At 40.7% G+C, this 13,182-nt stretch overlaps 1 protein-coding gene across 5 annotated transcripts in view; it reads left to right on the top strand.

The window, feature by feature from the left end:
* The window catches only part of lama2 (laminin, alpha 2), a 363,864-nt gene that overhangs the window by 210,616 nt on the left and 140,066 nt on the right, over positions 1-13,182 (top strand). For 3 of the 5 annotated variants that reach the window (XM_080192473.1, XM_080192472.1, XM_080192476.1), the window contains 2 exons: positions 3,406-3,512; positions 6,309-6,590. In XM_080192473.1, the coding sequence (XP_080048599.1) occupies positions 3,406-3,512; positions 6,309-6,590 (389 nt within the window). The remainder of the gene's footprint in view (positions 1-3,405; positions 3,513-6,308; positions 6,591-13,182) is intronic. The other 2 variants (XM_080192475.1, XM_080192474.1) reach the window with 1 other exon arrangement.

Genomic DNA, 13,182 nt, shown 5'->3' with positions numbered 1-13,182 from the left:
CCCAGAGCCTGTGAGGGTAGGCTTTAAATTCAACCGTGTGAAAAATCAAGAATCACTTATTAAACGCTGACTTCTGTCAGCGCAAAGCGTTTTTATCCACAATGCCAATGATGCGCCCGACTCCATTTTATTGTCTGATTTTAGCTTCTCTGCTGTTTGGCCAATCACACCCTTTATTCTCTCTGTGGACTGCCATTAGCAGTCTTTTCCCATGGTTTCTGTGGCTCTGACTCATCTTTCATTCCCTCACCCAGCTGTATAAATATCTCCCACTTTCTAACCCTTTTAGCTTTGACAATGGGTCATCTGGGCTCAAAATGACAGCTCCTTTCTCTCCTTAGAGATTTTCCAGATTTTCCAGCGTTTTCTCTTTTGGTTCCATTTTAAAAGGCCCTCCTATTGGATGGCAAAATCACTTGTCTATTTCACCTGATAAATCTCTTTTATTCTGATAGAAATAGGACCTGGCTAGATATCTGGTATCTCAACATGTACTTGCCTGCTTTGAAATCTTTCCTAGACCCAGTTGCCACTTTTTAGTTTAAAAGTTAACCTTCACCATTATAATGCAGCTTATCGTGTCTCCCAAACAGTTTCTCAAATGAATTCATACATTAATTCATACAACAATTAGTGTTATTTAGGGAACTAAAAATTCATTTCTGATAAACTGGAGACAGGATGTGAAGTACTTCAAAGAGTAATTGGCGTGATATTTATATGGAAGTGTTTCTGAGGTTATAGAGAATTACTGCTGGAGGTCTGGTCTATCTGTAACTATCAAATGGTAATGCTATTCCAACAACAAGTCAACACGACAAGACCAAATTTTGAAATGATTTCAGCATCAGAACACGCAGGATCTAAGCTGGCTATTGGTACTTTTAATGTGCATGCACCTGGATGAGAGAAGTTGCCTCTGGCACAATAAGAGAAAAAGATCAATACAAAGTATGCCATTGCACTGGCATCTTTTGTATTATTGCATACTGATAAATCAGCATGCTTTAATATGAACAGTGAGATTCATGTGTTCTTTCTCCATTGTTTGCGTTATATTTTCAAAGCTATCTTTAACTCAGAGCACACAGCCATTCTGATATATGGTACGTACTCTTCCCTCTATTGTTCAGAAATTCAAAGAGCTGTCAGTTGCAAAAAAAAACCCACAAAAGAAACCAAACAACAGCAACCAAATTACTCATTTTCTGTCCCTTTGCTATGCTTCTACTGTCTAGAACTCCATTGTATTCAGATCTCAGCAGGATCCACAGCTGTTTGAAAGAAAATGTCTTTATTATATTTTAATTACAGTAGGAATACGAACATTAAAAATGCTATGAAAATTGCCCCATGTCTCCTTTTGATTATATTATTCTGTCAAGTATAGCAAACATGAGCTGGGAGAAATTTATGTTATTGGAAAAGAGATAAAATAAGTCTGAATGCACGGAAGTCAGTTGTAACTTTGCTTACAACATACCATACTTCTCTTTGAATAAACCAGTTAGTATATTCAGGCTCTTGGGTAATCATAGGTTGACAGCACCAGAGCAAGCAATAATCTATGCATTTACTTTAAGGCATCCTTTGAACAATAATGTGGTCATAATTAAAGATAAATTGTTGAATTTATTTGCATACATGACAACAATGAATGGATTTCATAAGTGATTAGTTATAAAGCACTTTGACAAATTCTGAGGACATAATAAGATGTTCTGGAAATACAGATTCTTTCAATGTTTTGAAAACCTTCTAACTTTAGCTAAAATGTACCAATTTAAGTATTTAAGAGAAGGCAGCCACAAAAGCCCAACAGCATTGTCAATTGAGGGAGTACAAATAGCAGTAACTGGCCGAAAACTTGTTAGAAAGTGTGGGAAGTACGTAAGTCTAAACGTCTATCCAGGTTGCTTTATTGGGATAGAAGCATGAGGAAATGATTTTTGCATTGCACATAATTATTGTGTTATATAATTTTTCTATTTTTTCAAAGTATGTTATATTCACCAGCAAACTATCTTTTCCATCCATTTTAGCCGAAACTAATTTAATAAGAATAAATAATGGCCCTGGAAATTTAAAATTCAGGCCGACAAATAGAAAAAGATTTAAAAGGTATCTTGTAAGCTGTATAGAAATGAGTGCTATTTGACATATGTTTACCTCTGGTCCCAGCCCAAGTGTGCTGGGACACTCATGTTAGCTGTTAATGTTCTACATTTGGTTCAGACATTTGATTGACAGAGGGAGGTACATTTAAAAAAAACTTAATTTGCAGTCACAAATTCTGTGTTACTGCTGTAATATTAACCAGGGAGCATTAATGAATTTGAACTAAACAAAGGTACGCCTTCAGATGTTTGTATTCCTAATATCTCTAAAGATTACACTTGTTCGCCCCAAAACTGGAAACTCCCACATGAGGTCAACGGATCTTTGCATTTACAATTCCCATGGCAGGCTGGGTGGGAAAATTCCATCCAAAGTGTCATTAATGGCAAAGAGAAATTATTGTATGTGACATGATGGGCCATATCATGGGTATATCCTTGGTCACCAACCATAACAATCTGACTTGGTTTGCACGAGGAGGACACTCAAATAGTTTTGGAATTGATGGCTTCTGCAGGCCTTCTCTGGAATGCGAATGCCTTTGGCCAAACCATGAATCATGATCATGGCTTTCAATCACTGCTATATTAACCAGTGAAGGTTCAATACGACCACATTTCTAAAATCTGCCTTTCCATGTCTAAAGTTCTGTTTCACCCACTCTGAAGCCAAGAGAATCTAGTTATTGGGGCAGAGTGTGGGTGGGTATAGGCAACAAGTTATTCAGATTCCTGTCAATTGTTGTGATTTTCCATGCTTATTCACTTTACATCTGTCTCAGGCAAAAAGATGTCCCTCCTCAAAGTTACTTGTTATCTTAGTATCTCCATTACTGCGAGATCCTGAGTGTCGTATTCAAAGTAATTTTACCTATTGCTGTTTAATCTCAGTGGCCAAACTTCAAGATGATAAGAAGCACCGCTTTAAAGTGCCCAATGTCTTTATGTAGTAATTGGCCCTTTCGATTTCTTGCCCTCCTTATTGGTTTCACTTAGCAGCTTTGCAAGCTAATATCAATCAGGCCTGGCTACAGAAAAAAATACCATGAGTGTCACCACTCTGACTCCTTCAGGCTGAGCATGCTTGTCTCGTCCACCATCTGCCTGATGCACACTTCACACAAAATTATCCCTGGAATCACAATTTCATCTCGTTTTTCTTTGAATTCTTTAAATGCAAATCATACCCCTGCAAAATAATGATGTGGAATTGTATGTGTTATACAGATCTGCCTATGCACATGTTCTCTGACAGAGGTGTAATAATGCTGGTTTTATTTACTTCAAGCCTGTGAATGCCATGTCAATGGATCTATTGCTGAGCTCTGTGACAAGCAGACTGGACAATGCCAGTGCAAACACAATGTCATTGGAAGACGGTGTGATCATTGCTTGGTAGGTATTGCTCAATAAACCTCAGAGATTGAAACAGTCAGAAAAAAACATTTTTTGACAGCTTCTCATAACTATCAATTTGTGTAAAGAGAGTGAACTAGCAGATATGTTTACATCCAAGAATGTAGTGAAAGAAGCAGGAAGAATATCCCCAGCTATTCCTGGCACACGCTCATCAGATTTATCAGAATGACAGAAAATTTGGTCAAGACCCAAATATGCCATGTTCCTGCATTGCCCATGGGTTTTCCATGGGACTTGTAAAAAAACAAATCTTGCGGTTTCTCCTTTCAAGATCAATGAGTTGGAAAGGGTGGTGTCTCCCCAGGCTTGGAGTTCCTGCAGTGCAAACCTTGACTACCAACATCATGGCTTGCTGATCAGTTCTGCCCAAAGAAAAGGTGTGTTCACCTTGTTTATGGTGGAACTTGAGTTCACACTCCTAACAGGTCAGCTTTTTCAGTTTTTACTTCCTATACAGCTCTGTTAGAATGCAGGGAACTATCACACACCTCTGGATGGCCCAGCAAACCACTCCTCACTTCCTTCAGGCCAGTTGGGATCCCACAACATCCTCACATTGGCCATCTATTAACCCTGCACACTCCAGTCAGGTTAGTGCAGAATGGTAGCAATGGCAAATGGTTCAGGATTAAGTGCAACTGTATATGAACTTATTGGGCAATCAGTTCTTTTGTTACATTATATTAGATAAACATTTTTTGACTTTTTTCTATGTTCTCGTTCATTTTCAATAATTGTAAATCAATAATTTGCAGACAACTGCCTGAAGTTGAGAATTACACATCTGAAAAAAGAAATGCTGTGAATTAAAACCACTGCAAGAAAGGCATTTTTCAAAAATTCAATATACTGATATTTTCCAGATAGCTGGTAATGAACTGGAGACTGAAATAACAAATGCATGAATGCAATTTGACTTTGGAAAAAGTGTTAGTGGTTATGGTCTGTAAGTGTAAACTGTGACATAAATTTAGCTGTGTCACATTAATATATTTGACAGGAACTATCTCAGTGTCAGGGCAATAAATACCATTGTAATCCCAATTGTTTTTCATTTTCTTTGAGCGCTGCTCCCCATTATGAACAAGGGACTACTGAATTTATCCTTCAACATGTTAAACTTCATATATGTTGGAGGAGACTTGTCTTCAAGATTACTTCTGGAAATCAAATTGTTGTGAATAGAGCAGTACTTTTCTTCTCAGTCGTGGTCTTGGCGGACCTTATGGTCTCAAACAGCCAAGGTGGCAACCAGACAAGTTGATTTCCAGCCAATGTTTCCTTTGAGTCTGCTTTCATGAGGGGTACAATTGCAGCTGTGAAATGAGTATTATTCCCCTTCATTTTCCCACATCCTGATGGAAAGTTGGCTGATCTCAGTTTTGCAACAGTGGTGCTGAAATGATGAGTTCATCAGAGGAAGTTTCGCTATCGTACTCTCTGCCCCTCATTGCTGAATTCTCACAATTAAGCTAGGGGAGCTTATTAAGATGTTTAGTCATGTGTCTGTGTTTAGTGCATGACATACTGAGAGGGCTTTGAGTTTGTGGATGGGTAATCAAGCTCTGGCAGCTGTTAACGAGCTAAAGGTTAGCCAAAACAATGTGCTGGTTTACTTGGGCCACTTGGTAGCTTTGACAGCCGAAGAGATGCTATATCTGAAAGAGAGGGAACACAGCAAGGCAGAATATAAATTTGACTTGTGGGCTTCACTTAAATAATCCACTCCAAAATAACAATTAAATAGGGGAAGAATAACACAATGGTATACATCAGTGAGTCATAGTGTCATAACTCAAATAAGCAGCCAATGAACAATAGAACTGTGGCTTAGACTTACAAGCTTTAATTTATAAAGACACACAAATCATGCACCCTCAACCAACAACCCTGCTTTCAATCTGTTCCCACATGTAGGTGTATAGGAGAGGCCCAGTTCCTAGCCACTACCTAACCATAGTTAAGCACTTAATTTATATACAATTAACGCATGGTACCAAAGCAACTTTAGCACGAGGTAGACAACTGTCACAAAGTTAAGACCTGTTCAGTGATAACTAAGTGTTGTTGGCACGTAACTGTCATGAATAGATTGGTTATTGAAACCCATACATACTTACGAATTAGGAGTAGAAGTAGGCCATTGACCCCTTGAATGTGCTCTGCCATTCAATAGGATCATGGTTGATCTGATTGTAAACCGGGTGAGATGCTCTTTTGGAGAGTCAGTGCAGACTCAGTGGGCTGAATGGCCTCCTTTTGCACTGTGGCAATTTGGTGGTTCTATGAGTTCACTCATACGTTGTCAAATACAAGTGATTCTATTCAGTCCTTCTTCTTTGGGCAATTTCATGATTGTAAATGGATCATCTTGGAGATGCTGAATGGAGATGAGGTGAAGGTCCAGAAGATGGTATGTCAGAGAGTGCCACATCATAGCAGTGACTACTCTTCATTGGCTGTGAAGTGTTTTGGCATATCCTGAGGTCATGAATGGTGCTACAGAAATGCAAGTTCTTTCTTCAGTCTGTGTGACTAAAACAAATGAGGAGGAAAGCAAAGGGAACGGAACAGGGCTGAGGTTTTGCTTTAATTCCTGCATCTTGAATAACTTGAAATCTGTTAAAAATGCTGTTCAACTTCTTTCAATTATTGTGAGAGATTATTATAGTGCAGTGGTTTGCACCAGGATTGAACATTATTCATATCTGTTTGGTCTGACGTTTGTGCTTTGATTTTTGTGTTTTCTTTTATTTTCTGCGGACTGTGCAGCCTAACTGTTGGTGGGATGATGAAAAGAAGGTCTGCATGCCCTGCCTGTGCAGTCCCATCGGTTCCATGTCACTCCGGTGTGACAAAACAGGGTACTGTATCTGTAAACCAGGCTTCTTGGGGAAACAGTGTGCTCTCAACAGGCAGCTCTATGAGCAGCAGTATGATGAGAGTTCAAAGATGGTGAAAGCTGTTCAAAACCAACGTCGACGGTGGTGGGCAACAGGCATTGGTGGCTGTCCACGTGGTGCATACAAACCTGTCACAACTTCTGCCAGCGGGGTAAAAGTGCATTATGCCTGTGTGCTGTGTCTTACTTCGTAATTGTGTAGATTAGGAGAAATGCTTGCATTCCCCTTTTAAGAAACTTGTGTTGCACATTTTTTAACTTTTGCTGCTGTACAATTTTATAGAGCGATACAAGGTTAAAGAATTCAGACCTGGATTTAATACCAGTTTCAACTGATGTTGTGAATGCTTTCTATCTTTTACTGACTGCAGCATAACAAACACGGGCAAGCTTAGTCTAATGCTTATTCAGCAAAGGACCATGCGTAACACTGCCCAAAATTTGCCACAAATTTGTAGCATTTATGGGGCAGGGTAGGCAACTATTTCAATGGGAAGTCTTAATCTGGTGTTCTGGGTACTGCTTTTTGGGTGCAGAACCATGATTGGATGCAGAAGATTGATGTTTATTCTGTAACTGTTTGCACTCGAGCTGATGCTGACTCTGAGTGAAATGGTAGAACCATTCCTCTGCAATGGTCACTAAAATGATTTTTGATAGTACCATTACCAATAATTAGATGGTGAGTGCAGAAGTAAGAAAAATAACTTTCAGAATCAAATCACAGAATAAGTACTGCCATTCGTAAAAGAGATCATTCTGAGGAGGAATAGAAGCACTTCCAGTTCCAAATAATATTTGGGAAAAAGAATTCTGCTTCCTGTAAGAAATAATTCCAATTCTTTAGTGTCAAAGCAGCTACTCATAACACCCAGTCAAAACACAGCTGATGCACACAGAGTTGTATTGAGCAGAGGTTGAAACGTTCCTGATTCTGGATAACCTTCTTCCACAACAGGACTGATTTCTGGAGCCTATGGCAGGCATCAATGACTTGCCACTATATTTATGATTGCATTCTAGTCACCGCCATCTTGGGTAGTGTCCTTAAAGGGACAGCAAGAGACCCCCTCGGAAAACAGTTCAGAAATATTTTTCTTTTTTACTTCCCAGTGGGGTCAAAAAGAGCAACACAAGCCTCATCTTCTCAAGATTGCCTCGTGTTCTTCCATGCTCTGACTTGACAGTCAGTCTGGGAACCTGGCTAACTTCCTGCCTGCCCATAACTAGTAAGCTGCAAGTAGGTGTCCACTTTCCATCTGCAGCTCACAAGAAAATGTGACTCAGGCCTCAAAATGCCTTTAGTGATAGCAACAGGCAGGTGTGTTTAACTTAACTATTATACGCCTTAATTTAAAATCATTCCAAAGAATTATAGTATGAGTTGGGATCAGCATTAGGCTCCCTTTTCTTGACAATAGTTATGGGATAATTCATGAACTTGCAAATGCATCATCTGCCAAAATCTACATTTTGAAATATTATTATTTGACATCATCAAAGTGAACAACTAGCCCAGCAATAAATTCTAAATGTGCTATATATAGATTATATGTATATATATATATATATATGTGTGAGTGCTAAATAGATTCTAAAGGTATTTGCCACAGAATAAAATCTCATGATAAAAGGATTTTATGAATTATTAAATATGTTGCTTGGAGTTCATCTTTCTTTTTGCTTCGTACACATCTGGAGTTGTACATGTAGGACCTGATCCAGAATTTACTGCTTTTAATGATAAAAGAGCCGCTTAAGATATTATTTTCTCAGTAAAAGTGATTTTACAAGCTACATATAATCTATCCAACTCCATGTTTTGTATGACTCTATAAAAACGGTATAAGCATTGAAATGCTTATTTTAGGTCGTTGGTGTATTTTTTTTGCTTGGAAAAGCAACTGAAAAAAAAATTTGCTGATTGTAAGTTTGAAAATTATAATTTTGCATGGTGTGAATTGAATTAGTGGGAAACTCTCAGAGGAACCCTGATACAGAATTAAAAATTACTATAATAAAATGCCAATCAAATTACTTCATTTTATTTATTGATTAAACTAAATCCAGAATGTTTTCCCATTACTAACAGGCATGTTTCAAGTATGATGTGAAGATTTATTAATGCGATGCATGTTTCAAAACATACTTCCCTAAATTGTTTAAATGCAACATCTTATTTTTATTGCTTCAAATGTTCACATATATTTCCAGAATTATGACATTACAAGCAAATTTATTCTATTACTTTTTAAACTTAATCATTTTTTCCCCAAATCTGTTTAATCAGAGCATAAATAGTGTCTAAAATATAAAGCCAGCATTCAGTTTGAACAGTGATTATTCAATTTGCTGATTGGCAAGAGAATTACAAGGGTGGAATGTTATGGCCTCCCCATCCTGACAGTGGGCAGGCAGGGCAGGGTTGATCTAAAGTCAGGTGTCATGGTGGCAGCATTATGGCTACCACTTCCCTGCCTCTACTGGTATTCTACCAGCAATGGAGGAGGCATCAGGCAGCCTGCATGCCGTTGGGCCAATTAGGGCCCTTAAACAGCCAATTAATGATGATTTAAGGCCCTCTTCCCACCGCCACTGGCATTTTATTTGTAAATGGAGGTATCAACATCACATGACAGACCAGGGAACCATTTTGTGGACTGTGGGGTGAGCAGGTTTCCTACTGTGTGGTCACCTTGAGCCCAATTGAAGACCCTAACCCACAGTGCTCCACCACACCAGTTGTTTGACTGCTCCACTGCCTTCCCAGGCCTGGTCTCACACCCCTCAGTTGAGCCTTCCAGACTGGCCCAGCAGAAGACTCCAACTCACCATTTTGTCCAGGTCTCATCCTAAGTCTATTAATGGCCTGATGGCTGTTGAATCAGTGTAGGCTTCCTGAAGGCATGTCTTCCCCTGACTTTTCAACTAGGGTTGGAGCCACAACTTTGCTTAAAGCTTTAGCCAAAGAATCAGTTCTATTTTTTAAAATTTACTCTTTCAAGGAATGTGGGCGGTGCTGAGTGGTGCATCATGTTTTGCCCATTCCTAATTGCCCTTGAGAAGAGGGGTGATTCAGGGATGTCCTTGTAGAATCTCTGAAGTGGTCAAAAATCCCCACTGATCTATGGGAATCCCTGGCTTGTGACCGACCAAAATGGAGAAGATTCACTTGAAATGGCACCAAATATCTTGGGAGACTTCATCAGTAACACATAGACTTGAAATTAAGATGCGGAAAAGAGTGCACAAACTTCCCATCAACTTATCTACCCAACCATCCAAGCACCACCTGCTCCATGTGTAACAGAACCTGTTGATCACGCATTGTGCTTATCAGTTATTTTAGAATCCATTGAACAAGAGTGGAAGCAAGTCGTCTGTGATTCCAAGGGACTGTCTGAAAAGAAGACATTTAATATTATTGAAACTACACCAGATTATATCAGCCATTATCACAGCAGCATTGCAAGTACTTTTTTGTTAAACTTCCAATAGCTCAGTAGTCAGTACAGTAATACATAACACCCTCACATTTTATCAAGTCTCTCTTCATTTGTCATTGTTCATCCTTTTTGCTCCTGTGTTATTTTGGCATTTTTTTTCCTAACAGGTATTTTTGCAAACATTTTTTGTATGATTTTACAATCATTTTTTTAATAGTTAGAAAGTTGTATAAAGTTGTACCCAAACATCTGATTTCACTACCGTCTCTGAGGTTCCCCGCTGGGAGCACAAAGGCGGAAGGTTATTTTTAAAGTTCTATTTACTAATAGCTCTAGTGAGCTGCCATTATGTAAAACAAAATATTTTGAAAGCTGTAAAATGGAAATAAAAATAAAAAATACAAGAAAAGTACAGCAGGAAAAGACTTTTCTTTCAGGTTATGAATGATCCATTGCGTATTTTCAGCTTTCTCTATATTAACATATACGAATAAAACTTTCTCTGCCTGCAGAACTTACTCGTTTGTGTCACACTTCTATGCAAACACTTCCATTTCTAAATTCTTATTTTTATATTTATAATGGAAACTGCCAATGTATATTTGGCCTTCAGGCAGGAAGTCTGTCCTTGACCTCTTCCATGACACGGTGGCACAGTAGTTAGCACTGCTGCCTCACAGCGCCAGGGACCCGGGTTCGATTCCTGGCTTTGCTCACTGTCTGTGTGGAGTCTGCACGTTCTCCCTGTGTCTACATGGGTTTCCTCTGGGTGCTCCAGTTTCCTCCCACAGTCTGAAAGGTGTGCTGGTTAGGTACATCGACTGGAAATGGTGCCAGAGTGTGGCGACTCGGGGAATTTCACAGTAACTTCATTGTAGTGTGAATGTAAGCCTACTTGTGACCAATAAAATAAACATCAAACTTTAACTTTTCCATCCCCGATTGAATCACAGGGAGGTGATGGCAGTCCATTCTCTGGTTTCCTCACCAAAGGCTTCCCCTCTTCCCCACCCTATCCCAGTCCTCAGGGCTGCATTTAAATTCTGCACCAGTGCGTTATGCTGTGGGATATTGTGTGTATGCACATGTGGCTTGTCTCTGCTGTGGCAGCTGATGGCAAAACACACCAACTCTTGCTTCCTTGATCTACTTCATTATGATGTTTTAAGCTGTACTCAGTGGCAGGGCAATCCTGGATGGTGCGTAGTTCACTGTTATGTCCAGGTGCCACAGTGAAAAGGTGTCCAATATCACTATCCTACAATTGAAGAAAGAAAGTAGACCAGCTGGAAATGAAGATGGATCCCTGGAAGTGCTGTGAGACCTAGGGAGAATGATGATGGATATCCAGGAACATTTCAAGGCTAGAAGATAGACCCTACTAAGCCACCTAATCTGGAAGTTCAATCTGCAGATACTCCTTGTCACTCATTGCTGTGGTGTCCTGGGGTACAGGATTGTGGGCAACCTCCAGTCTGAACACTGAAGGCAGCCCCAGGCAGGCACGGTTGGAAGATCCGGGTGTGACTTCCCGCAGGCATGAAACTGATTCCTGGACCCCCTGCCATGTTCTTCCCTCTTGTTCTCCATGAGATATGTTGGCAGAGGCTTGGGAGAATTCTGCCCATTAGCTGGTCATTCTCATATAGCTGTTTCTGAAAATTTGCTGAGCGCAAATTTTCTGCCACTTTTCCTACATTACGTCATTAGCTACACTTTGGAAAATAATTCATAGGCTACAGGGAACCTTGAGACATCTGGTCTTTGTGAAAAGCCAAGTGCAAGCCTTTCTTTTATTTCTTTCTGTCGTAGATTAATATCTCAGATTTTAATATTATAAAGCAAATAAAGCAGTCATCTGGGAAGTACAGGCATTTGAAAATACCATGATCAGAAACCAGCGTGTTTCTTACCTCTGATTTACCTTCCCCATCAGACTTTACAAAATGACTTGAACAGCAATGAAACTTTGATCTAATCTAATGTTTAATCAACAAATAATTAAACTTGATGCGGTTACAACATCGTCATCATCTCAGGAGCAGAATAATATATTGCTTCATGCATTTTGTGGTACTCATATACTTGCTGGTGGATAGCAGGGAGTTGTGGGTGAGCAGGCTTTAAAACAGCGCCAGGTTTAAAAGGAGGCCTGGTGTAGACAGCGGGCAGCGTCGGAGCGGGCAGCGGAATGAGAGGGAAGCATACTGAGCTATTAGGGCTTAGGATCAAAGGGCTTGGGAGAAAAAGGGCCAGGTAAGTTCGTGTGGAAGTTTTCAATACTACTACAGTGAATAATGGAAGGGCATGTGATGTGCTGTTTCTGTATGATGTGGGAGCTGGTGGACCCCAGGGTCCTTCCCAGTGACCATGTCTGCAGTAAGTGCTGGTTGCTGGAGGAGCTCCAGCTCAAGGTAGATGAGCTGGCCTCTGAACTTCAGACACTGAGGCTCATCAGGGGGAGAGAGGGTGCCATTGTCAATGGGGTGCAAGAGACATCCACCCCGCCCCTAGACTGGCTAACTCTAAGGGTCAGGAACAAGAGGGGGCTGCTGAGAGGAGGAAGGAGGGTGGGGACCGGAGGAAGGAGGGTGGGGACCGGATGCCTCAGCCTCTCAATCTGCATAACAGGTTTGAGGTTCTTGCTTCCAGTGTGGACGAGAACGAGGGAGGTGAGGTTGGTGAGCAAACTGCACACGGTACAGTGATGCAGACGCAGGATATAGGCAAAGAGAAGGTGATAAGGAACGTAGTCATAATTGGGGACAGTGGGGTTAAGGGTATTGACACTGTCCTTTGTCACAATGACAAAGTGCACAGAAGGGTGTGTTGTCTGCCTGGTGCTCGGGTCCAGGATGTCACATCTGGGCTGCAGAGGAACCTGGAGTGGGAGGGTGAGAATCCGGTCGTTGTGGTACATGTGGGTGCCAACGACGTAGGCAAAATGCAAACTGAGGATCTGGGGAGGGAGTATGAAAAGCTGGGAATGGAATTAAAACTTAGAACCGACAAGGTGGTTATCTCCGGACTACTGCCTGAACCGAGTGCAGACCGGCGTAAGGTTGATAAGATTAAGGAAGTGAATGGGTGGCTCAGGGATTGATGTGGGAGGAATGGGTTTGAATTTATGGGGCATTGGCATCAGTATTGGGGTAGGTGGGACCTGTTTGGGTGGGATGGGGTTGGTCTGAACCGTGCTGGGACCAGAGTCCTGGCAAATCATGTAAATAGGACTGTAGGTAGGGCTTTAAACTAATTGGGGGGGGGGGGGGGGGGGGGAGGGAGGGTGCGAGGGTAG

The sequence above is a fragment of the Carcharhinus amblyrhynchos genome, chromosome 7 (genome assembly GCF_965287045.1).
Source record: "Carcharhinus amblyrhynchos chromosome 7, sCarAmb.v2.hapA, whole genome shotgun sequence".
In the NCBI taxonomy this organism is placed as follows: Eukaryota; Metazoa; Chordata; class Chondrichthyes; order Carcharhiniformes; family Carcharhinidae; genus Carcharhinus; species Carcharhinus amblyrhynchos.
This window is presented reverse-complemented; position numbering and strand designations above follow the sequence as displayed.